This window comes from Eleginops maclovinus, chromosome 10, assembly GCF_036324505.1.
Source record: "Eleginops maclovinus isolate JMC-PN-2008 ecotype Puerto Natales chromosome 10, JC_Emac_rtc_rv5, whole genome shotgun sequence".
In the NCBI taxonomy this organism is placed as follows: domain Eukaryota; kingdom Metazoa; phylum Chordata; class Actinopteri; order Perciformes; family Eleginopidae; genus Eleginops; species Eleginops maclovinus.
In genome coordinates, this window is record NC_086358.1 from 8,477,798 (window position 1) to 8,504,368 (window position 26,571).

Sequence of the window (26,571 nt, forward strand, 5' to 3'; positions counted from 1 at the left end):
ATATATCACCTTTCAAGTTTATACTGTAGATAAACAAATGGTTGCTTTTTTATATATACCAATCCAGCAGTTAAGGAGCAATATGCAAAATCACTTTGCATCTGCCTACTACTAGTGTATGGCGACATGTTAGACGTAGCCATACGGAGGATGGAGTCTTTAAGCATACTATCATTTCTTGTTTAAAGACGCCCGCAATGCAAAACCACAATATACAATGTCTCGGTCCCTCTTAAAATAATTTATATTGTGTGGTGAATTCTGCCTAGTCACAGAACGTATTTAGAATCCTAAATATTTTTCTCCTAATGGTAATTTTATCTTCCCTTTGCAGCTGCCTTGGCACAATTTCCCCTCGGAGATCAATGAAGTTCATTTTAATCTTCATAAAAACCTTCTTATGGAGTCAAGATGGTTTTATTCCGTGGAGTAGTGATGAAGAAGTCTCAATAATACCCATTTGTAAGTCGTGTGTAACTTACCTCGCCAGCAGTCGTTGCAAACCTGAAAGGGAGGAAACTCACATCTCATAATCTCCCTTTGTGTTTATAGCCTTTGGATACGGTTTAAAGTGCATCATGGGAAATAAGTATAAAGTGAAAAAACCTTTCCTTCACATAGACAGTGTTAGTGTTCCTTTGCCAACCTTTAACTACCATCCTCTGCTCAGATTTTGCCGTTGTGGATACATTGCTTTTTTAAATGTTCTATTATGAGATAAAAGGGGACACTCTTCCCTTTTGCATCTTTACCTGTTGCCATGGAGGTAAATAAACAACAATAATGTGCATTGATTCAGTTAATGTTATGTCAATTTGTAAAACACAAGCAAAGGCGTTCTTTACCTCATGAAATGAAAAATGATTTGAGATAAACAAAGCCCTTATTTAACACTGTTTATCTTAGTCTTTATTTTGTCACAATTGTATGTCAAATATATATACGTCTATATGACATATATCATGACATATATAATTTCATTTCTTTACAATAGAGAAACAACATAGAGATGACACACTATTTTGGTTTCTAAGTAGAAGCTCCTTTTAAATAGTGGCATTTTTTTCAATACACTGTTTAAGTCAAGCTCCCACTCAAGTCACGGTTTTTGTTTACCTTATTCAGTCACATTTATTCACAATGTGTGTTTGTTTGTCTTTGTTTCTTTATAATTCCATGTCTTTAGCAGTGTCAATATTTTTTCCGTCTGCAGTTTAATCTGTTCGTGTTCGCTTTAAAATTGTCGGCCATCTGTTATTGGTCCATTTGGCCACACAGATGCTGCCACCTGCTAACCATCCTGTGCCACCAGCAAAGGTATACAGTTATTGGAAACAGTGTTTTTGAAGCTTTACAGAGTTAATCCAATCAGCTTGCAGAGGGCTTGGCATAAGCATTTCCCATTCCTCCGCAGCTGGGTCCTTTGGTGGCCAGGGAGTTGTTTGCGCCTCCGTACATAAGGGACGTCTGACCTTGGCACCGGCCCTGGGTTTCTCTTTGGCCTGCTGCCTTCAAAGCTCTGGTTCCACTGCCTGTGTGCAGAACTCTGGCTTGATATTGAACACTTTTCCTCCTGACTCCTGCACAGCTCCGGCCTCGAGAGTGTTTATGCCACCGTGGTAGACCTCGCTTTGAGACCCAGACATTTTAACGGTGCTGGAAAGGCTTTTATGTTTTAATTCCTGCGCTATTTCCAGTGTAATTTCAACGGAGGAGGGTGTTTGTGCGGAGCTGAGATTCTTTTCCGACCCCAGTGTGACGGTGATGGTGGCAGGAGGGCTAACACTGCGGGGCATAACTACAGGATCCAGAACGACAGTCTCAAGGGACGGAGAAGGAGAAGAGCTCTTGGGCATGGTTGTCTTTCCAACCAGTGCGGGACGCCACTTCAGAAGCCCCCCTTGGTTCCGCCCACTCGTGTCCACATTCCCAGCCTCGAGGTCACATGCTTGGAGCGAAGGGATGATTGGCACAGAACGGGTGAGCAGGGTCGGTGGAGGGTAGGTTGTTCCCTTATCCAGACGGGTGCATGGAACTTCGGTCCATCCCTTTCTGGCTGCGAAGTGGGAGAGTGAAGTCCTGCTGAGGAGGGGGCCGACCTTTCCACTCGTAGAATCACACCTTTAGGCAGAGGAGAGAACAGAAATGGCAGGGTCAGAAAGAGGGACCAAGTCATTTAAATTGTGACCTTTTCGGCAGAGACATTCATTTCCTAAGGGAGAGACAAGTGTAAGGAATATAAAATAGAGATAAAGCTGCCCTTCTTTTGTGCTTTTTCACCATTCCATTTCCCACCAAATGATTATTGACGTATTGTTCTTTCATAATCTTGTGTAATTATTTATAATCCTCGGCATGAGCAGTCTGTATTGTCCCCGCATGAATGTTTAACTGAAAAATCCTTTCTCTCATGACTGCCTTATCAGAGATTTAAAGCTTTAGCAACACAGCTGCTGAATTCCTGACCCCAGTCTGTGGGAGTGTTTGGGAAAAAAAATTGTGTTCTTGAACATGTGTGTTCTAATTTTGGATATATAATTTCACAGAACACACATTGACCCTTTTTCCACCGAAATAAGCACAAGCTTTTTAAACACAGTGAAAATCTGCTAGAATAGGAGATTGACTTTTTTCGTGTTTTTTATTAAGTCTCTCTTTAAGACTTTCAAACCAGAGTCGGGGATAGTAGGAACAGTCGAAAGAATGATGACTTTTATTATGTTTCTTTCAATTTAATAGAATTTTTTCTGTTATGATCAGCAGTTACAGTATATTGATCTGGGAACGACAAACACTGTTACCACTGCAGAGCATGAGTCCCGGAAATGAAAGCCAAGTGTCACTGATATTATAGGGTGTTTTGTCCAGATGGAAAGAGGTATTTGGCATGAAGATGCTACCGGACGTCATCAGGAAACATAAGCGTGAGAGGCATCACGTTCAGTATGAAAGAGCAGGGAAACTCCAGAGTCGAGTTGGTGAGTTTGTGTATGAACCGAGTGTGCACAAGAGTTATTATTGTTACTGAATACTCAATTCATATTTAGAGTAACCCCGACAAAGCCTTAGGAGACAGGCAGTTTTATTGTCAGCCTTCGGAGACTGTTTGTAGCATAACCAAGTTTAAATAATTGAATTACTTTTCCCTCTCCTCCCTTGACTATTAGAAGGGTGAATGCAAGCTGGAGGTAAATCCGGCGGATCAAAAACACATCTAAAAATAACTCCCATAGCAAATTTGCCTTCAATTCGGTCCTTATCTGCAATGGGTAAATATATGTTTTGACACTGGATAATGAAACTGACAATCCTCTGCAGGGATGTGTTTTTCTCAAAATGGAAAACATGTCCTCTTGTTTGTTTGCTGTGTTGTTTCCTCGTTTCTAAACACTTTCTTCTGCACTCTGTGCCTCCATCTTTCCTCTGCTGCACTCTCATCATCTCTGCACAATCTCCCTTCTTTCCACTTTCCCCCTCCTCTCGTTCTCTCACTCTCCTTTCCAACTCCCATTTCTCATTTCCAGAGATGAGAGTGTGTATCCATGGCAACAAGGGAGAGGTGGGGGCTGGAGAAGGAGGAGGAGGAGGAGGAGGAGGAGGAGGAGGAGGAGGAGGAGGAGGAGGAGGGGGCTGTAAGCTTGGTAGCTTGTTGTGTGGATGGTAAGTCGAAAAACACGTCAGTTCAACCTCCTGAAGGCCAGAAAATAACACTCGACTGACAGATCTGTGAGGGAATTATCAATGTCTAATAAGATCTAAAATTGTTTAACTGTACAAGCGTCTCCCCAAGAAGATGAGGAGCCCTCTTATTTAATCTCATCTCCTAAACACTGTGGTAGGTTAACTTGCCTAAAGCTCACAGATTCTGCCTCTGTGATTTGAAGAAAAACAAACAATTCTCATTACTTTCTGTAGTCGTTTGTTTATTTGCTATTCTGTGTGTGCACATAAGTGTGTGTGAAGCTGCTCCTGAAGGATCTCCCCGCACAACCATTTGAAAGAACTGCTGAGCTCCATGGAGCTTTGTTTAAAAATGTAAATTATGGAAATAGGTCACATAAAGAGGTTGGCAGCTTGCAGTGTATCTTACGAGCCACTGTAGCGCTCAATCAGGACGGGATACGAACTGAAGAACTGCTAGACACTTCTTAGTGTGTGTAATGCACGAGGGACACTTTTGCTTTAACAACAGACACTCCTGATAACAGTGCCATCGCTCATTCGCACACACTGACAGCAAATTAGGCTGTTCCTGAGTCATATGCTAAATAGGACGGCCTTACTCAGGCTTAAAGATGCTCTCTCCTGCATCTGTAAAATACACGAATCCAATGTTTGTAGTGTTTCTTGTTTGAGAGGGTATGCCAGCGGGACTGCTTGACATTATGTATTATTGTATGTAGGGAATCAAGCATTTCAATGAACATTATCAAACTGCCATGCATGTTACTTAACAATCAATCTTATTCATCTGTAGGCAAAAAGAAAAGTTTTAACTGAATGTGAAATACTTTGTTTCCACACGGATCACCTCCATCTTTGAGGACACGGGGTGAACATGGCTCTTTGATCACAAATGTGTCGGCGAAGGATTTCACATCACGCTATCTTTTTGAACCCAAGCCAGTGAGCATTATAAGACTGTAAAAAAAAACGTGTAAGTTATTTTAAGCCCCCGGATAGCTAACTTTTGAGAAAAGGCTCTGCCAACAGTGTTCCCTGGTTTAATGCTTCCTGAAACAGCGCCAGTAGACATGCTTCACTTGTGATAGCCATGAAAATAGGGCAGCTCGCTGTCCTCACTCGACATGAGGATGAGCATGTGGAGAACTCAAGATGTCTCAACGCCCGATATTAAGCATTTTTCATTGCAGTCTTGTTTTACAAGGCTACGGTCACCCCATGGCTCCACATTTATCTTGTGAATGGCTCATATGTGACCCACGAAGCATCCACATACACGGCAATGCTCATAATTATCTAAAATCAAGCCATTCTGGAAATCTTTTGAACTTATGCATTATCTGGTAATGAGTTTTAGCGCCATTGTTGCACATTTAACCCTGATAAAGCCCTGTAGATATTACACATTTTCATTCACAGCAACAACCCAATGGCTGGTATAGGGAGGGATTACACACAGACTCCTTTGTTGGACTTCCCCGTCTCCATGATACTGTTGAGCGGTCCGGATCAAATGTGTTTTCAAAATTAATTGTGACAGTCCCAGTTGAAGGAGGGCACAGCAGATCTCATTTATTTCCCTTGATCAGATTTCATAAGCCAGTTCTTAGATTTGAACTCTGAGCGTTTCAGTCATAAACTCCTTTCCCCCCAAATTATCCTCCTGCCACTCAAACTTAACCCCAGTTAGTCCGGGAGGTCAGTATCACTACACTGGCTATTTGACATCAGCTTAGAGAGGGCCAAAGAGCATTTCCTCAGTGAGGATATAACAAAAATGACAAAACTAACAAAAAGAAAGACAAAACGTCACCTTCTTATGAACTCAATGTCCGTTGACTCATCCTCCTGCAAGTGTTTGTAGACGTGACCAGCCGCTCGGGATCCATCAATGAGATTGGTCGATATTTTATGTTTTCCTCTGGAAACGGGCGGGGTCCTGAAATAGTTACTCTCTCTCCGTTGTCGGGCAGGACTCAGAGAAAGGGAGCTACTCCTGTAACCACAATGACAGAAGCAAGAAGAGAAAGGTGAATATTACAGAGTTAACACACTACTTTATAAAGTTTCATAAAATCAAACAGCACTTACTAATTCATTTAGTGTATCAAATCTATCTCATCTACTGTGTTCATTGATGTATAATTGACTGGACTGGATGGACGTTGCTGTTTGATGTTAGGTTTTGAGAGGGAAAAAAGCCTCATATTCCACACTTAATTGACTCAGTGCATTCATGACCTTAGTATTGAAGTCTAAACATTAGAATTGGGCTGTGAAAAGAATAATAATTCACCAGTAAGCAGTGAAAATTACACAGTGACAATGCTAACATGATGATGATTAGCAGGCATGATTCACTATGTTCATCAGTTGAGCCTGTTAGCATAATATCATTTGTTAATTAAAAAGAAAAATAAAGCAAAGATGGAGCTCATTGAAGTCTCAGTTAGTTTTGCAAATAATGTGTTTGATCATAAACCAAAGAATTGGGGACATTTTGACCTGGTGATGGCGCTAGAAGTCAAAATAGGACCAAAGTCATTGCAATGAATCCTCTTTTGACATTATTTATACCACAAGATACATATGTAAACCTCATGGGAGCTTTAGAGGAGAAAAGTAAGAGAAAGACGTTAATCATTCATCCTTTGGGGAGCCTGAATGACCATGAACAACCAACATTGGCATCTGCAGAGCCGCAAAGCTTGAATAGCTAAAAGTACATTTGGAACACTGCTCAAATGTTTCTTTTTGTGACCTGCCTGTTTGATTCAACATAGTTGTAGAAATATGCAAGGGCACATTTCGACTCTCAACGAGAAAAAAAATCTACATCCTGCTACCCTCTTTTCAACCTTTTCTTCCTGCCGAAGCACACTGTTTTTAAATTGTTCTGCAGGCAGCAGGTGGTCGACTTCAAAGCACATCCCTGCACATTAAATCCATGACATCAAATGTGAATCTAACTTATACTTCACTATATTACAATCTCATGTGTAAGCATAGCAAGAGAAAAACATCTCCCACAGAAAGTGTGGGATTATGAAATACAGATGTAGATCATTTTTTATATAAACTTCAGCACCGTGGAAACCTTTTTCATCACCTGCTTTTGTGAGCAATAGGTCAGTTCATTGGGTGAGTTTAGTATGAAGATGACTGTGTTTACATTTGAATCAAATTGTCCAAATATTTTCTAGCTTGTCCTTTACCTGAACTGCCACAATGCTTTTAATTCATGCAGCGAACTAAGCAGTCCAGTAGACGACTGGTTATCAATTAAAAGCTTACTGCAACGCTGTGGAAAAATTATTCAGTTATAATAATAATTTCCAAATTCCCGTGTCTGTGGAACAATAAGCATGGCTAATGTCGGATCTAGAGTTTGCCAGCGTTAGCGTATGCATCGTCTGATGTTGTAAAAAGTTGATATGAATAAAGCTGAATTATGTCATCTTTTTGGGGCTATTAGTATGGAGATTTTTTTAATTAGGATTAACCGAAAGCTGGAAAAATCAAATATGTTTTTGTGAATTATATCACCAGGCGGTTGTAATTATTGAAAGTCAAATGTTAAAGGTCTGAAATTAAAAGGCTGCGGCTTATCTCCATTCACAAAAAAAATGTACAACCCCTGATGTTAAATGGGTTTTGCTAGAGTTATACAGCAACAATTATAATTAGTTCTTCTGTTTGTGCCTTTTTTGTGGACGGAAAAGACTGGGATATGGAGGTTGACGTCATGTGTCAAAAGTAAAACCCTTTTCCACATGCAGCACTAATGTCAGCATGTTAAAAATTCATGCTCACTGACTCAATTTGTGCACATTGATCAGCCTACAATTTCCTCATAATCCAATCAAGACAATATAAACGTAATGATTTATCAAAGGCAACAATAGCACAAATGAAAACATTGATTGAGTGTTGGCAGTCGGTGATTATGCATTGACTTAGACGGTGCTATTTCCATCAGATTTTTGCTGGCAATGCAAGTCAGAAATATGCTTGAGAACAGACTGAAAACAGTGAGTAGTACTGGCTATTTCATTCAGTACTCACCAAAATTGGAGATGATTGGTTCGAACAAGAACTATTCGATATAGAACGTGTAAATTCATAAATGCCAGAAAAATGGTGCCAGAAAAGTCAGACTTTGGTCCAGAGTGAAAAAATCTCAACAACCACTGGATGGATTGCAATGACATTTTTGTTTACATACAATGGGCCTCATTCACAAACAGTGCTTTGTCTTATGATGATGGCTACCCCCGATAATATCTAGTACCATGAAATTGTGCAAATGCAGTCAATGTTCAGTGCTGAAAATCCTTAACTTTTCTTATTTTTGGTGCCATGCTTCTCTCTTACAGCAATATCAACACTCTCTCCATCATAAATATCTAGATCTAGATCATCTTACAATTCATAAAATATTCTAAAGAAAGGTTTAAAACAGTACAAAAGGACAGTAACAGGGAACATGTAGGGAAACATGTAGCACTACAGTGAGAAGGCTGATTTTGAGGTGGGACTTGAATGTGGTGATTGTGTCTGACTGTCAAAACTGTCAAGCTTAAAGCCAGAGCACACATGGTGACTAGGCGTGGGATGGGGACGGTTAGCAGGCCAGCAGAGGAAGAGCGGAGGGAGCAAGAAGGGGTGTACTCCTGAAGGAGGTCAGCCAGATAGGTAGGGGCCAGTTTGTGAAGGCCCCATTGGCCTTAGAAGTTATTTCTGTTTAGCTCTAATTAGCATGCTTACAGTCTCAATTGGGTAGTGAACACAGTCAACTTTAAATCTGCTAAACATCAGCACTCTAGCATCATAATTTTAAGCGTGTTAGCGTTCTTTGATAAGCGTTAAGCTCCAAGCGCCCCTATAACTAAGTGCATCCCAACAGACAGTCTGTATATGATGTCTAAATAGTTTAGGCCAAATCCCAGTTCAACACATTTACTTCACATCCAAGCATGTGAATCAATCTGCACATGCTCATACCCCGTTACAACTCCTGGGATACATAACTTTTTGCAGCGATATTGATCTGCTATATTGACATGCAATTTAGGGCATATCTTCTGATAGCTCAAAATGTGGTCCTCTTTTCTCAGGTCAATAGCTGAAAGGATCCCAACATCATCCATCACAGTATAGTTCTCCCCTGCCTCGTCCTGTTCTGAGAACAAGCTGAACAGATGATTGACTGTCAGCTGCTCTCCGTGAAGCACCTGCATGAAACTCTGGAGATTAAAAAGCCAGCACCATCCCTGCAGCCACACATGACAACCTTTTGGACACAGCAGCAGCCCATTAAAACAGAGAACAACTGCCACATCTGAGGAGGCTTCACGAAAGTTGTCATCACAGTCGACTACAGACATCTGAAATCCCCCCGTGCCTGCACACACAAGCACCACCTCCTCTCTCTGCAAACAGCGCTGTCTCTAATCACTGTGTATCCTGTACTGTATATGTTCTCCCAACATAGTTCTGAAAGCTTATATAGCACACCCAGCTAGTAATAAGACCTTAAATACATGTGTGGAGCCTTTCGTTCTCTGAAAAGTTGCAGCTGTAAACTAGAAATGCTTCCAATGCTTTCTAAAACAGCCATAATGAATGATAGGTCGACATTTACCAGCAATCAATTAACAATCTACTAAAAATTAGTGTAATTGGTGCTAAGGGAAATACATTTTTGAGTAACGACCTCTTGCATGCTGTGTGACTGAATGTCATTAACAGTCAAATTGTGCCTGCACACATGTCATCAAAGCAAATACGTTTTCTCTGAAAACATCCCAGATATGTGTAGGGCTACTGAAGCACGCTTTACACATCCCTCTCTTCTAAGGATTCGAAATGACAGCCATTGATTCTCACTGTTGTGATCGCAAACGTAAATGAGATTCCTCCCCGCAAAGTGCTGTCAATTGGGTTGACTTTTGCTGTCATTTAAAGGATAGCATGAGAGAAAATGTGTCTGATCAATGTTTAACTTCACTCGCAAATTCAAAAGCACTTCGTCTCTGTCTCCTCTTCCCTATCAGTCTGCAAGAAGTCAATTACGAATTTGCCTGAGCACACATTTAATGACTTTGCATAATTTTCTCTACCCGCCATGTCAATAAAGACGTCTTCTTTTCCAACTATATTGAAAGAATCTAATATAAATGTAATTAAGCCTGCTAAACCAATAATCCTTCTATAAAACATTGTGATTCTGTCTAAGGATATGCACACAGACAAAGCTATGCAATGTATCCAAGATGTATATTAATAGAGGTGCTCATAATTATAATCACCATAAATCACCAATTCAACAAATGATCTGTTTATAATTTGATCGGTATTTCCTCCCATGTTGCTGGATGATTACATCTCTCACTTGGCTGCCTCTTGCAACTCGATTTAGGGAAAGGTATGAAAGAGGAAATAAGAGGATGCCACATGTCACCTGAAGCGTTTCCCTTTAGACAGAGCTCTGCTGAGAAGAGGGGGGGCTGCTGTCGATGTGCCTGGTGCCACGCTGCTGCCCTTAACGGACGATCCATGAGAACTGCATCCCTGCAAGAATGAAGACGGATGGTACATCGGTAAGTAATAAAACATGGTAATTGTGGCTTCAGGATGAATTATCGTCAAGCTATGTGACAGACATTTAGTTTCTTTATTGTAACTGGATTCATTTGTTGTAAAGATCATAATCAACAACAAAACAGTCAAGTGTAAGCGATTATGTAAGTCAACAAAGAATATAAGCTGTGGGTATAATACATAATGCTTGGGATATGCATGTGGCTTAACAGCGAGTCCCCACTCAGGTTTAAGTCCCCAGTCAGAATGTTCTCCCCCCTCCGTGAGGCAGAGTGTCTTTAATTACACTTTACATTTTAAACTGCAGATTAAGAGGGGACGCTTGGTGAATAAACTCCAGCATGGCCCTCATAGCACTCCTGCCACACTAAAGAATTAATCCCACATAAGATTACATTAATGGGTTCCTAAAGAATTTTGCCCCTCGATTCTTTCCCTTTATTTTTATCAAAATGAACACCAGTATCTCACAAAAGGGCCCCAGACAGCGCACTGGCACAGCAACACTGGCCCCTAGAGCCCCCCTCTGAGACACTAAGTCATCAGATAATTCTGTTATTCCAGTTACAATATTTCCTATGCTGCCCTTTCTTTCTCTCTGGTTTTACATCATTAAAGCATGTGACTTAGAGCCAGTTCAGGGGTCCCATGCCTGATAAGCCTCTGTTTCTCCCATACACCCCTGACTCCCAGAGGGAGCTGTTACTGCTGTTGACAAGTTGTGCAAGAAAATGGGATCATTTCTGGCCACCCTCTCATATACCCTGCAGGTGGAGAACGCCTCACTTTCTGGAACAATTACCGAGGCAAACTTTCCCAGAGGAGGATATCTCTGTCCAGGGATAAAATAAATAGCTTGTGGCAGACAATGGCAGACCTGTGTGGCATAACCCATTTCACTTGTTCCCTCCTATCTCACTTTTGTCTTGTTTTATTCCAATTGTGAAAGCTTTGGATAACCACAGCGCAACGGAGATTTATTTCAAGGAGAACCAAGGGGAAAAAAAGGAGCCTGACAGAAACAGAGGAAAAATCTATCAATATGGTGACTATCAACTACATAAGGAGAATGGCAAACCAATGCATTGAGAGCAGCATTGATCCTCCTTGGATTACTATCAAATCACAGGTCTAGAACTCGGCATAATGGGAAGGGCCTTCAGATTTCTTTTGAAACCAACTTTTTCAACAGACATGTTTCATACACACAAACTTCATATTCATATTTGATACTTCCACATAATTAAATATTCAAAAGGATAGCAGTTAATCTCCAACGCTTGTTTATTAAAACCTTTTCATTTCAATACCTAAAATTATATTGTGCTTAGCTACATTCTTCTATTCACAAATAACATTTAAAAAGCCTTTGGTTTCTAAGTATGTGTGCTTTCTTGGTGTACTGAAATTCATGTGTTGTATCAGATGACCTCAGAGTGTAAAACTGACTTTGGTCTAACAGAACAAAGCCTCCTGGAACCCAAGAGCTTTGATTAAAATATTCTAAAGTCCTATTTCTGTGGATTTTGGTACACAATGCTTTTTTCTAGGGCCTTTACCATTCTATGAGCCCATAAAGTATTCATAAAGCCTTACGTCATTCCTGAGGGTGACCCAGTCTCTTCTTAGAGTGACGCTAGTTAGTTACTTCCAGCTTCCGGCTGAAGGGAATTGAGTTCTTCTAGTCTTGTCCTTCAGCATGTGTGCCCCTATTCCTTCATGTTGGTGCATGTCTGTATCGGTGCAGTGTGTCTCATAGGGGCATACCCTATCTCTTTTGATTTGAGGTACACTCCTAGGCCACAGAGATGTTGCTAAAACAACTCTAAGTAGCATTCAGAGTTGTTTAACTATCCAATTTTTCTTAAAAGTTCTTTACAAGTTATCCTAACCTATATGACTCATATATGAATCTGTTTGCATGGCTGCCTATACAGTTAAGTGGAGGAGCGTGTGCAATTAAAATGGCTATTTAAGATCAGATGTACAGATGGAGGGAACATATGTTGCACTGGAATACTCCCAGATGTGTAAATATGTGTAAGTATTTGTGGTGACAGATGGTACAGCCTCATTCAAACATGCTCAAATGCTGCATGAGGCAGGGCAGGTAGGCAGAGAACTCAGGCGTTAATGTATAGTTCATGGCTGCAAAGTAAACATATAATAGATACATTGCAAAAATTGCCATAAGTTTTGTAACCTGAGTAGGTTTAGACGTAGCTGCAGGAAGCATTGTGTAAAAATGATGTCAGCATGTAAGTCTATGCGTTGCTTCTTTGCACACCTTGAGGGAAAAGGTCTTAGTTTACAGCGCCTGAGCTCAGGGAGTGCACATATTTTTTGGGGAGGTTAAAGATACTGGAGTAGCACATCAGTTTATCATAGAGGGGTGTGGAAGACACTCAAATGGTCTTTAGTTTCATCCTCCCCTCTGCACCTTCCTCGACAGAGCCAGCCTGTTGTTCATGGCTCGCTGCCCTCATCCTCCTCCTTACAGCCTCAGAAGAAAACCACTGTGTTCTGATGGAGGGTAGTTATGCAGCAAATGTTTTGAGTCTCTTTGAACACTGTGTTCTGTTCTTCTCTGTAGTGTTTTTTAAAAAAACATTTTGTCAGTCTAAATTAGCGTTTTAAAAAAACCCAGAGAACTTGTAGAACTGCACCACCCACAGCACTTGTCCTTTCGCCTACATGGTTGGGAGTGGGTGACAGAAGCAGTGGTCTGGGGTTGCTGTGTCAAATGTGAGGAAAAATGGGTTTCACTTGTTAATCTTTCCTCGGTCTTTGCAGCAACGGCCCCCTCCTGGGTGTTTATAGCCAGTCATCTTTCACGTCCCACCTTAAGCTTCCCTCACACTGTTCTATTATAGCTTGTGTTTCTCTGTTGGGGTGTTATTACTGTCTTTTATTTTCGTCTTCCACCTGGCTACATCTGTGTGTCCGACTCTGAAAGCACTTCGTGGCTCGATACGGTGTTTCAATGCATGCTGAGCCCTTATACAATCCTGCCACCGTCTTCTCAGAGCCATGGTGTTAATATAATAGGCTGGTATTGTGCAACGGGACAATAAGCATGCGTCTGGCCAAAATACATCAAACTTGGCTCGCATGGGCTGTGGCTGGTTTGGCGTCAGTGGAAGGTTTTTGTTAGGAGTATATCTGTGCAGAAAATCATGTGCATTTCTTATTATGCCCAGCAGTGGCTCAGTCACTAGGGGCTTGGACTGGGAAACGTAGGGTCGCCGGTTCAAGTCCCCAAACAGAGTATGTACTTTCCATATACTAATATGGAAAGTGGACTGCTACTTAGAGAGGTCCCAGTTCACCTCCTGGGCCCTGCTGTGGTGCCCTTGAGCAAGGCACCGGACACCTCCAATCCCCCCTCCCCATTGCTCCCCGGGCGGTGCACGGTAGCTGCCCACTGCTTCTAGTACTGGGATGGGTTGGGTGTGTGCTCTACTGTGTGCATGTATGTGACAAATAAAGAGGGTTTCATCCTGCGATTCTTATGAAAGTATTTGTATTTGTCATAACATCAGTTACCTAACAACTAGAACTTTAATTTACAATGTTGTAACTGTATGTTGTGTCACCTGCTAAAAGCCATAATTTGCATTGTCACCCTGATAGCGATCTCGAGGGCTGTTTGTTTTGGTGGAGGACAGTACACTCTGTTGAATTATTTAACAGTGTCAGTAAGAATACATTTGGCAACTCATAAATGGCTGAACAAGGCTGAACCTGAATGAGGACATTCATGCAGCAACAAATACAACTGTGTCTAAGATAAATGTGACTGTTATCAAATAGGCAGACCACCCTCTGTGCTGAATCCAGTAAAGTATGCTAACTCCCTGCCTGCACAATACATATTTAATGGTCCCCAATCATGCTATACTTCAACAATATATTGTAGGGCGATATCTATACAAAACATGTATGTGAAGTGTTTTGCTCAAAAGACCAAACAGATCACCCATTGCAGCATGCCTCATAACCCCCCATTTCAGCCCTGTTCCTGAAGTGCTGATTCTGTGACTGTCGCTTTAAATTTGAGCGGACCTGAAGCTGGCCACGCCCCTTTGGAGCGTCATGCAGCTCTCTCCTCTCTGAAGAGAGTTTTCTACCGGAACCTACTGATACACGTTGCGCATTGTTTCTGATACAGCACATAACTTGACATGTTCTTTCTTACTGCTAGACAAACGCCATTATATGCATTATATATACAGCGACTCTAAGTCCCTCCTGCAGACATCCTGCTGAATACACAGACACACAGAGGTGCTGCGGGAAGGGATTATGCTCGCCGACTGTATATTGGGGACGATAGGTTGGGACGTGTCACGTGGGTGGGAAGTGAGTTCACTGTAAAGCCAGCCCACATTTTCCTTATTACGTCATAAGGAAAGCAAATCTGGATCAGCTCGTTTGTACCCCCCTTTTTAGAGATGTGGGTGAGGAGGAAAAGAGAGAGGGTTGTATTTTCTAAGACTTTGTGAGTCTACTTACACACCGGGACACAAAAAATGCATTTTGCATTAGTGGGGACCTTTAAGTGAGAGTCATGCAAATTGTAGAAGCTGTGAAGTATTTATTTATGTTCTGGCAATTTGTGAGGGTCTGTGACACCTGGAGATTTCCACATCTTTATAGAGCAGGTGCACATTAGCATATGCATACATACGATAGCAAAGCAGTGGTGCGTATAACTTCCTCAAACAATGAGAGAAAAGATGCACACTGGATCTCAAAAACAACAAATAGGATCTTATAACGAAGAAAAAAGCATCCTTGTAATAACTGAGCATTTTCCCTCACACGCAACATAGAGGGTGCATTCAGGGAAGTGCTAATGTGTTATGGCGATTGCACTCTTTGGATGAGATCTTTATAAGTGTGCATTAGGCTGCAATTACCTTGGGATTCTGTGGAGAGATCAGCATTATCAGAGCCATCTACATCCTCCACCTGCTCTGCTGTGAGAGTCTGGGTCAGTTCTCTCTGCAGTGGCGGTGGCGGCTTTTAATTAATTTCAAGACACTTTCTCTTTCATGTCCACACCATGCCATTAATTTATTTTCTTTAACCAGGGGGGCGAAATGGTGGTTTCTCATTATGGGAAACGGCTGCTAAAATGAAATTGCTCTCCTTCCGATCATTTTATTTCTCTTGAAATGTTTGTTTCGTCATTAATCAATCATTTCATCACACCATTTTGTTTGTATTATCATTTTCTGAGCAGAGACGACAGTTACAATTGCACAAACCTCTCCATCCTGCAAATAATTTTCAACTTCTGTTCCAAAAGCGCAATAAGGTTTCTACAAGGTTTTTCCATTCTCAAAAATGAAATTTTACAAAGCAAGTATATGCACCAAAAATACAGTTTTAGCGCTCTCATTCATAAAACACCAGTAGTAATGTTTCATTTAGGAGCATGTGCCTACTATACAGTATTGGTGCTGTGTTTGCATGGTGCTTTCAGGAACCATGACATGCCACTGAATTCCCAATCTGCAGTTTTTCAGAGGAATGTCAACATGACAAGCAGATTTCCCTGTGTATAACACGTGACGCATTCATTTGAAACTCTAATTCCCCACTGTCTCTTAGCACGTCAGACATGGCTGTGAACAAAAAGGCTTCAGCCAGTACAGAGATTTTTAAGACGACCCTCGTACATCAACCTGTGAAGCACTCTAAACTGTTTTTAGACAAGTGCTATGCATATTAAAACAAAAATGATCATAATGATGATAAGGAAATAACCTGGAAATAAATCAATATCAGGTAAAGACTCACCTTCTGGAGTTGCAGGCTGTACTGGAGCCTGGGAGCAGATTTTGACATGAGGCCAGAGGCGTTGACGCTGCAGTCCCTCAGGCTGCGGCTATCAGAGAAATGAGCCTGGAGTTTTTCCCTGTGTCTTCTGCAGACAAAAACAAGAGCAGTGAGAAAGAGGGAATCGTGACAAATACAGACTAGGCTACAATTAAACTGACCATGGGGTTGAACTTCATATTAGCAGTCTGCTGAGGTCAATGTGTTTCCGGTCTTTTCGAGAAAGATTACACACTCTGATAACAGCTTTTGCTTCAATCATTGATTTTTATGACCGACTTGACCTGTGCTTTATACACATTACGTGACAACAATGTTGGTGATTATATTTATTGAACTGCTAGCTTCATTCCTGACACATCATTTGCTCTATGTGTGTAAAAGCAGCAACATAACTCACACACACACACACACACACAACAATCTTAGGGCGATGCTACAATGATCATACAACATGTGTCAAACATTGTTAATGTAAAACTGCCTTGAAAGGTTAAAGAGACTGAGTGGCATTGAACTTGCAACGCACAAGTGGACCTTTTTTTCTCCTGGAGCTGTAACGGTAAAGGTCTGATAGTGTTGAAAAGTGCTGGTTACGAAAATAGCATTAGGAGAGAAGATGTCTTGCACAAGTGAACATTTAATTAAGTCAATGTACCGTGAAACGTCCATTACATGCCTTTGTGGTAATATTCTGAGGAGAGAATAAAAGCAAGACAGAGATTTTTCAGAAATACCTTCAGAGACACCGGCGTTTTGAACTTTACTTTGAAGGGGGAGATTACGTGAAACATTTGTGTCTGGATGTTTTAATGGATATATAATGCCTTCATAATTGAAAGCTGTGAAGTGAACATGTCAAATAGATGGTGCCTGTAAGGTGTTGATTAATCCATTTAATACTGAAGTCTTAGCAGACTGTCTTGCTTCATACAGTAGATAACTGACATTTTTTGTCACAAGCACTGTGTAATGGCTTGCAATCCATTCCATAATTAGCATTCAAATGAACAAACAAAATGGGAGACGGTGGAAGTAAATTGGCATCTTTAAATAAATTCAGTGATTTTTAAATTTACGATTAAACTTTGATTGGATAAACAAATTATTGATGCTTAAGACTCTTGAATTAAATGTTAAATTCCCATTAAATATTTATTCTTAAATACTGGATTGCTACAGTAAGGCTTACTTTTTCCAGATGAAATTACGTTGAAAGAAGCTCATATTAAGAAAGACAATAATGTTGCTGTTGGTTACTAACTACTTAAAAACATTATCTTACAGAGAAAGCAGTAAAGTAAATATTTCCTCGCTTTTCTTGGACATTTCAAGTAAATTTAATCCACCATCATATAATATTTGAGCTTAATACATTATGCTGTATTCAGTATAGTAGTTTTTACTTTATTAAGCAAATGTCATAGTTATCCATGATAATTAGCAACTCATGGTTGAAACTTGGCAAACACCAGCTATGTAGTTGTATGTATTCCCCATTCTGTATCCTGCATAATAACTAAAACATATAACCACTCATATTAAACTTGGCTTTGATTTTCATATATTTTATTGTTTAAAAATGCCTCTTATTGCTACCTCTTCTGTATTGTTGATAAACACTAACAAGAAAGCACTACTGGTTAATCCTGTCAGTGTACTACTGATGCAAAGAACCTTTTTACTCTTTATTAAGGAGCAGAATACACTTAAGTTTATTGCAGGTGAAGCTACACTGTCACAAAACATTCAGGGAAAAGAAATTCAATTTAACAACGACTTGTGTTTGGATAATTTCCGGTACATTTATTCCACTGCTGAGCCAGGACTCTCTGGTCATGCTATCTGACAGAGACTTCTTAGAGCACTCCAGTACTGAAATGAAACCCATTTTTGTTTATCAGGACCAATTTAATCAACACTACATTAACTCCCTTTTTACACTGCCATTACTTTTACTTTGTCTACATTGGTTTCATTTCTTTTCTCTTGCAGTGAGTAATTGACTTTGGCGGGCTGCTTTTGTGCTGCCTGGTACTCCTCTCAGCCAGTTCGGAACGTACACACGGGCTTAGGGTCTAATGCTTTGGGAAGATGGTGTAGCTCCTGCCCTATCTGTGTATCTTGTTTTTTGAAAAGCATTTTGTGACACACCTGCTTGATGAAACCGTTTTCTAAATACATCTTACATGAGTATCCGTCCCAAATGCATCCTACACAATTTGGATTTGATGCCCTGCTAAAACATCCTCTAGCTTACTCACACTTAGAATTTCATCGGGCTCCATGCCATGATAGTAAAGTGCTCTTTCTGCACAGCCAGGGGCATACTCTACTAATGTGGTGCTGGCTGACATCACTCACTTGTTGCGGCGGTAAAGAGCCATACATGCCACTCCAAGAAGACAGATCCCTGAGGCAATGCTGAAGATGGACAGCACCTGCCTCTGGTAAGTGTCACCACTCTCTGTGGAGGAAAAACACAGTTCAGGCCACTGAATTTGTTCTTTGACACAAAGAATATGGGCTGTGATTGATCAGGGAGAAAGAAACAAATCAAGAATGAACATGCTGAGCTCACAACAAATGGCAGATGGACGTACACACATTGCCACATACACACACCAACAATCTGTATTAGCATAAAGCGACCGATGCTGCTGTCAGTAAATGTCAGTGTTTGAGCATGGGATAGGGACAAGGCAGACACAGGCAGGGCTCAGTGACATGTGCTAACTGAAGTGTGATAATCATTTCGTTCTGACAAAACCCAGCAGGCAACCCCGATGGACTGTCTGCACAGCAGGGGCCACCCCGTGCATGTTTGCGCGCATGCATGAACTGTATGTGTGTCAGCATTTCGAAGACTGATGGCGACAGGGAATTAGCAGCAAATGAGTGCTCCCGGAGCTTCTTGTCAGACCCTTGTACATCAGCGGCAGAGGCTTAAGGTCACAGGCAGCTGGGACAAGTAGCAGTTGATCCCAGCAGATATCTGTCTGACAGAGCAATTGAATTGTTGTTCTACACAACTCACAGCGGTTCCTCAAACAGAGGGTGGAGGCAGTGCATTCAATTACTTGTGAAAATACATGGTAAAGTAGTCAAATTAATCACAAAAATGTAGGTTTTAAACCCATCCAATGTGGAGAGTTGGAGGAACCTCTCTGTCCCACTGACATTCATGACCTCATCACAATAAAACTGAAATCTGTAGGTGACTGTGCAAAAGTATGGTGCGGAAGATTGGTTTCCGTTTGTAGGCCAGTAGGCAATCACGGTTGAGCAAGCTGTGCATGAATGCAGGTACATATTCTTTGTGAAGGAGGAACGCTTTTGCCGAAATGCAATCTCAAGACCTGTTGGATATTGGTTTTGGTTTTAGCAGAAATAATATTCTAACTGTGTGTAAAACTGGCTAATGGTGAAAAAACTCGGTATACACTTCGTCTTTAAACTCAAACTCTATTCTACTGCTCAAGTTGCTTAAAAATCAATAGTTTGGATGCATGAAAGAGGAAGTTTGAGCCTGGATGTCCGTTGGCTACATGTAAACCTCAGAAAAACCGGGGAAGTCCCCCAATCAAGCCTAGATGGTAACATTTGATTTGCGAAACTGCAAAGAATATTGCTGTATTCAGTTCCTAGCGATCAATGGGAGTTTCACAAATCAAGGGTTACGATTCAAACTCGACTGATGCCTGCAGGGGCTCAACCGTCGCGGAAGGGTGGAGAGATTGTTCATGACCTTCAACGCAACCTTCTGTGACATTACTCATTCAATCATAAACAATAACCCCCCCTGTGTCTGATCTGTACACCTTCACAACTGCAGGGTGAAGTGCAGAAAACATCCCCACAACCTGTTCATGACCTTTTAAGGGCCTGTCTGTGGCTTTTGAAGCTGTCAACACAGAACTGTCCAGGGAGGTCTTCTTCATCCTTGCTTGTCTACCCTTTGTTTATCCACTTCGTCAAATTCTTTTTTTTTTAAGGGACATTTGGAGAGCTTCCTGTGTCCAAAACAGACACTGGAGTGCAACCAAGTGTCTTTCCTTTTTTTCCTCTGCATTACAGAACATCAGTGCTGCATCGACACATTCATGGGGTAGTATGGTGGAAGCTTTTTAATATTAGAACACTTCTGGCAAGATAGCATCTGAAAACATCCTGGAGATACAATATGATGAGAAATAGATATATACATCAGAAGTTCAAACTGCCCACTCAGCTCTTGTGGAAAGGAGCCAGGATGGCTTGGAATTACAGTTGGAGTGACTTTAAAGAAAGGGTGCAAGCGTGGCCAGCTGTGACCCTCTATTGCTTATTTAAACTGGTAATGTAACTAACATTGGGTTGGGAGTAATATTTATTTATTTATTTTTTGGGTTGTTTTTGTTGGCAATTTGTGTTGTTATAAACTAATTTAGTTATTTATTTATTAACATTTTATTTGTTAATTTATTACAATTACCATTTAAGTTAATTAAACCACAAACTAATACTAAAAAAATGACAGAATTAAAGATAAATAGTATATTAATATGAAAGCACTCAAACATCCTTACATATATCTGAAGATATTGAATGATTGAACATAATAAGACTGGCCCATGATATCAGCACTTGAATACATTTGTCAGGCTCTATTGTAGATAATAAGACATACCACTTTACATATCTGTCACTTATATTACAATACTTCTAAGTGGGCGAGCTGTCAACAAGTTCCTGACTTGCAGATTCTTGTCCCAATCTGCATTTTTTTTACTATAGAGAAAGCAGTGAATGTGTTCAAGCTGCACTTTACAAATGAACAGCAGAAGTTGCCTGTGTTCTTTGTTTACAAGCAATGTGTCACTTGTATAGCTGTGCCCCCGTAAACCCTCCAGCCTCTAACCATCAGTGAAATAGCCTCTTGACGTTTCCATCTTTGAAATATATAGGAAATATCTTCCCCTGCTGCAGCATCATCTGTGCTCATCCGAGACACCACCTGAGACGAGCCTCTGTCTTTTATTAGAAAGATGAAATAGGCCTTTTTTTAATCTGAGCATAAAAACAGCTGTCTACAAAGCTGTGCTGAATGGCTGTAAGGACCAACCAACATGCAGTCTGTGCATAAAACCATTAAAGGCCTTTCATGCCTGGTGCCCACAAGGCATTCTTGAAATTAGATGCAAGAGCGTGTTGGGAGACGGAACAAACTGAACAGCCTCAGTTATATTGGCTAAGCCATGTCATATTGACACGAGGACAACACAATCCCATATGGCCACCTATTTTATAGCAAGCACTCTACACACCACCAGAAATAACTGCTATACTGTAATGAGGAACATGCTTAAGTATCCATGACAAAATGTGGTATTTGGCCTGAAATACATTAGGGCACTCTACTCCAGAATCAGGGGTGAAAAAATGCAAGGAAATCAAAAGACAAGATCATATTTTGTGCACTCAATCCCACTCCAAACAGAGCTTTGCTATATTTTCACTGATTGTCTGAGACGATCCTATGTTAGACTTGAAAAAAAGGCTGACTACAACAGATTTGAAGAGTGTCATTGCTAAGGCAGAAAAAAATAATGGAACACAATGAATACGTGAAAACACACAAAGCTTTTAAGAACCCCCAAAGAATACACTGCCTGCACTTCTGTCTGTCATCTGTGCAGGTATCAATCGATCAGTCCGGTTCTCATTTTATCAAATGCATCCACCCACCTGCTGCAGCATTCTGGACTAATTTAGTCCCCGAGATTAAAATCACTGAACTGAGTAATGCTGTGCGCAGGGCAGGCTTCTTCCTTTCAAAGCGCCTTCTAATTCCTGGAGCAAGTGTGTGACGTGATGGCGGTGTATGAAGCTGTGTTAATGGAAAACTTCACAGCTTGCAAATGTTTGTTATCATGTATACATAAAAGGAAGCTAGAGAGCATGGAAAAGACCGAAAAGATAAAGTGGAAAACGGTACGAGTGCGGTGGATGCTGTGTGTGTGTGTGTGTGTGTGTGTGTGTGTGTGTGTGTGTGTGCGTGCGTGCGCGCGTGTGTGTGTGTGGGGGGGGGGCACTGTTCTTTCTTGAGAAAGAACAGTGCCATTATTAGAGATAGAGGGAATAATGATTTGTTAACTCCCCGGAGGGTTAAAAAGGTACCTGAAGGAATATTGAATTACAAACGGGTTTAAACATTGTTTCCATTGCCTTTTAATCCATTAAGACAATTACTCAGAATTTGCATTGGCTTTTCAAATATCTTGCTAAACAGATCTAACATTTGCTGCTAAACTGACTTTACATACGTGTGGCAGGCAAGTGGCCACACATTCATACATGAACAGCCGCGGTGTGTCTTATTTGCTCCCCCTTCATTACATCACTCGTCTCTAACCGCACTGTTCTTCATTCAGACAGAATACACCTAATTCACCACCACGGTGTTTCCATGGCGACTAGCCTGCATTAATTTCCCAAGGTGAGTGGCCTTGTTGTGCGGGATTGTGTGTTTTGTATGTGGTGTTTTACAGACGTACGGCACATTAACAATTGAGTACTCCACATAGACGGTGTAAAGTTGTCTTACCCATGAACTCAATCCCAAGTTCATCCGCTGTTCCATTCAAGGCCAGGCAGCATGAGGAAAGGGAGGGAACGGGTACAAAAAGGCAGAGAGAAGGGAGAGAGAGAGAGAGAGATGGGAGAATAAAACAGTTACAACATGATGCGCCTCAGAATTCACCTTAGGGATCGACCCATGCTGCAACTAGAACATAAAGTTGGTTTGACGCTTTTCTCTCACATGTCTCTCCCTTGTGCACCAGGTAATAAGCCAGCCAGCCCCAAAAGCTTGGTATGCTTCCTGCGATACACTCTTAGTCTACAATGGCTTTGAAAACAACACAGATAAAGGGGCTGAGAGGATTAGAAGAAGGATCATGAAAGTCAAATTAAAAAAAATGACATATATAGCTTTTTGTCACTGACGTTGCCTTGCACAGGGCGGTTGTATTGATTCACGCCCGAGGCACGGCAGTAATTGTGCTCCTCTGTCTCCAAGCATAGCTTCTCAATATTCACAAGCTGGTTGCTTTAAGATGCGCCGCACCAACACAGACGTTCACATGCGTCGCACCAATAGGCATACAGTGCATTGCGCTCTGTCTGTATGTTTTTGTCTCACACATACACCCTCTCTCACACTCACAGACACACACATAGCCTTTTTTCATGCAGTTAAGTCTTTCCTCCCAATCCCAGTTCTGGGGAAACAGATAAAAAGGAGCCCTCGTGTTCCTTCCATTCTGACAGTGCCCCTTTTTCATGTCACTGTAATGTAATCTCATTTAAATTAAAATGAAACCCTCACTAGTAATTGCTTTTTCTGACAGAGGTGGTCTGAGTTTGAAATAGAATGTGGCTTGCCAAGCTCCTGACAGATTATGTAGTGGGCACTCTCTAAAAAAAAAAAAAGAAAAGAGGCTAACACAGAATAAAAAATAAAAAATTAACATCTGTTCTCGGATGCATTTTGATTGTACCAAAGGAAAATCTGTCAGTGCTGTGGCTTTGTGAGTTTGGGGAAAATAAAACCCCCCTTGAGATTGGAGTGGGGTTAAAAAAAGCACACAAACATTTGGATGAATGGAGCATAATCACTTCACAAAGTTATCTCCCTATCTAATAAGTGGTATAATTTAAGGACAAAGAACATTTGAATGTAAATGATAACAGTTTATATACAGTTTCTGTAAAGGTTCCAATATTACATTCATTTAAAAGCCAAGATTTTACTTTACTCTATGGCTGCATTCCTGACAAGAACGACATCACCAAGAAAAAAGCCTGCATAAAATGTCTGAAAACCCCAAATAATTATTCCATTAACAAATTAATTAACATTTGTATTTAAATAGAAACTAGGTGTCATCATGTTTTTACTCATTATAGTGTCGCTTTATAATCTCCATATTCATCCCCTGCAGTCTCAAGGGTTATTTAACACGTGTCAGCATTTATTAGACGCGAGTCATAACCAGTCTGAAAACAATTCATATACGAAAGATTAAAAAAGTGAAGAGGCAGTGAACTCTGGCCCGGGGACCTTATTCCTCTTGCCATGAGGAATTTAAAGATATAACGGCATGATTAGGATATGGTCCACACAAAGCACTGTAGAACAAACACTTGGCAGGGCCCAAGAAGTGAATGCAGTATCTCATTGATGTTGCCTGATCTGTATTATCCATTCAAGCCTTTCTCTGTGATTGCCCATGGCAACAGCCAACACTTTCCCTCTCTACATCGCCCTGACTGTCACATCCTGTGCAGATGATGTCATTGCAACACTGATACAGATCCCTCGCTCTGGCATCGCCTTGTCTGGAGACATTTGCCAATCATAATACATGCAGGCTCCCAATCCGTCGCACTGGCAACTCAAAGCACCCCCGAGAATCACTTAAGTTCTAGTGGAAGCCTAGAGAAAGCTTGGAGAATACCTGCGCATCATGTCAGATGCTCTTGGCCCGATTAAGAGGCAGAAATCTGGCGGGTGGGAGAGACAATGGCAGCCGTGAATCAAATCCTTAATCCCCTCCTTCATTTGGGTGAGCAACACTGGGGAGCCAAAGTGTGTGTGTGTGTGTGTGTGTGTGTGTGTGTGTGTGTGTGTGTGTGTGTGTGTGTGAGCTCAATATCCTGTGTAGCTACTTACACCAGACCTAATATCTACCGGAGATATATAGTTCAAATTAGAAGCTTGACTTCTTCCTCTTTGTAAGTCAGCTAGGTAAAACCAAAAGCCGGCTCACCTCCCTCCCACTCCATCACCTTTGTAGTCTCAGATGTGCAACTTGCTCCACTGAACACCATTAATGGCATGCCCCAAACTCTTTCAAAGTATGAGGAGGAACTCATTCAGTTTTTTCTTTTATACCAGATATAGACTAAAATGCAGCCTTCCTACACTTACATGTCTCTAATAAAAAACCTTGCGACCTTCACCACTGTGCGCCAATGACTCAAACCCCAGCTCTTTCTATCCACCTCATTTCCGAGTTCACAGCAGTGCAGCTGGAGTACCTGACAGGGAGTCTCTTTGTCCTTTTGTCCCCGGGGCTTTTGAGATGTGCGCAACAGACCCCGCTTCTCTTTCTACCTCTGTAAGGATGTGTGTATGATGGAGTGGCACTGTGTGGACGGCTCTCTTTAGGCGCTGCTTTGCGGGTAGTCAATACCAAGACCAAGCATGGGAGCGGATGTATGATTTTTGACTGTGACGTGCACAAGGATTGATTTCAGAAAAGAAGAATGAAAGGTTAAAAGAGAATAGTTTGCGTGGCACATACAAATATTCATCATTTTCTCATGTGAGATGCATGTCTAAAGCTTCAAATCTAGAACACATTTCCATTGAACTGAGTTTCACTGGAACTTATCCACTTGTAGTTGTGTGCATGTATGTGTGTATGTTATTATATGATTTGGTTTGAGGAAGCAGGATAATCCTCAAAACCCTTGGTAATCTGGGTAAATTTTAGATTACTCTGTATCAACAGAGATCAAAATAGGCTACATTCCTCTCTCAAATCTTCCAGGGCACATTTATCTCTGTTGGTGATTAAACGATTGTGGCCAAAACACAGGCAAACAGGTGCGTCCATGCAGGTCTGTCACAAGGCACTTTGTTTCCTGCCTTGTATTATTCATTTTGGAGGTGTGCTCCTGACACACAGTTGCTACTGACAATGTCAAAACATCTTCTGAAAATGTATATTTTTTATACACATTTCATAAATATTGTATGTTAATATGCTGTTCACTAATCTGTTATCTTAATTTATCCAGCAATTGATTCGTATTAATAACTATATACTATTAAGATGAATGCGTTGTATTATGAATTACTATTACATGCATACAGTATACCTTGAACTAACAGAAAGAGAACACCCAGCTTACAAGCCGGTCCTTGAGCAAAACTACTGGGCTTTTGTAATGCAAACAAGTGAAAGAAGGAAACTGAACTTTTACAGAGAAAAAGTACATGTTAGATTTGTATTTGGCCTCCAAGCTACCAAGTCCTTCAGTTATATGAAAACAAAAGCTAATAACCATAACTGAAGATTTTAGAAGGTCTATTTGTGATTTCCGTGGGATTTTAATATTCAGGAACTGTCTGGCAAGGCTGCACTTGACGTCATATGATATTGTTTATTCTCAGGATTTATATATAGCTATAAGGAGGGGGGGGGGGGCTAATGTTGATTCTGGGAAGTATTTTGGGAGAGCTTCCTGTAGCACCCAAGTAAAGGCAATCTTATTCAAGATGTCTTCATTTGTAACAGAACATAAACAGCAATATTTTTGTTCAGGTTACTGAATAGTTTAACAATAGGCATTTTGAAAAGGATCAAAAAATCCATCTGGAATGTA

The 26,571-nt window shown here is 40.9% G+C and overlaps 1 protein-coding gene across 1 annotated transcript in view; it reads right to left on the reverse strand.

The window, feature by feature from the left end:
- Nucleotides 1-867: 867 nt before the first annotated feature.
- The window catches only part of nrg3b (neuregulin 3b), a 173,161-nt gene continuing 147,457 nt past the window's right edge, over nucleotides 868-26,571 (reverse strand). Inside the window, 7 exon segments of the mRNA XM_063892699.1 lie at nucleotides 868-1,565; nucleotides 1,568-2,121; nucleotides 5,498-5,680; nucleotides 10,148-10,257; nucleotides 16,096-16,222; nucleotides 18,499-18,601; nucleotides 22,721-22,747. Coding sequence (XP_063748769.1) covers nucleotides 1,369-1,565; nucleotides 1,568-2,121; nucleotides 5,498-5,680; nucleotides 10,148-10,257; nucleotides 16,096-16,222; nucleotides 18,499-18,601; nucleotides 22,721-22,747 — 1,301 coding nt within the window. The 3' untranslated portion in view covers nucleotides 868-1,368.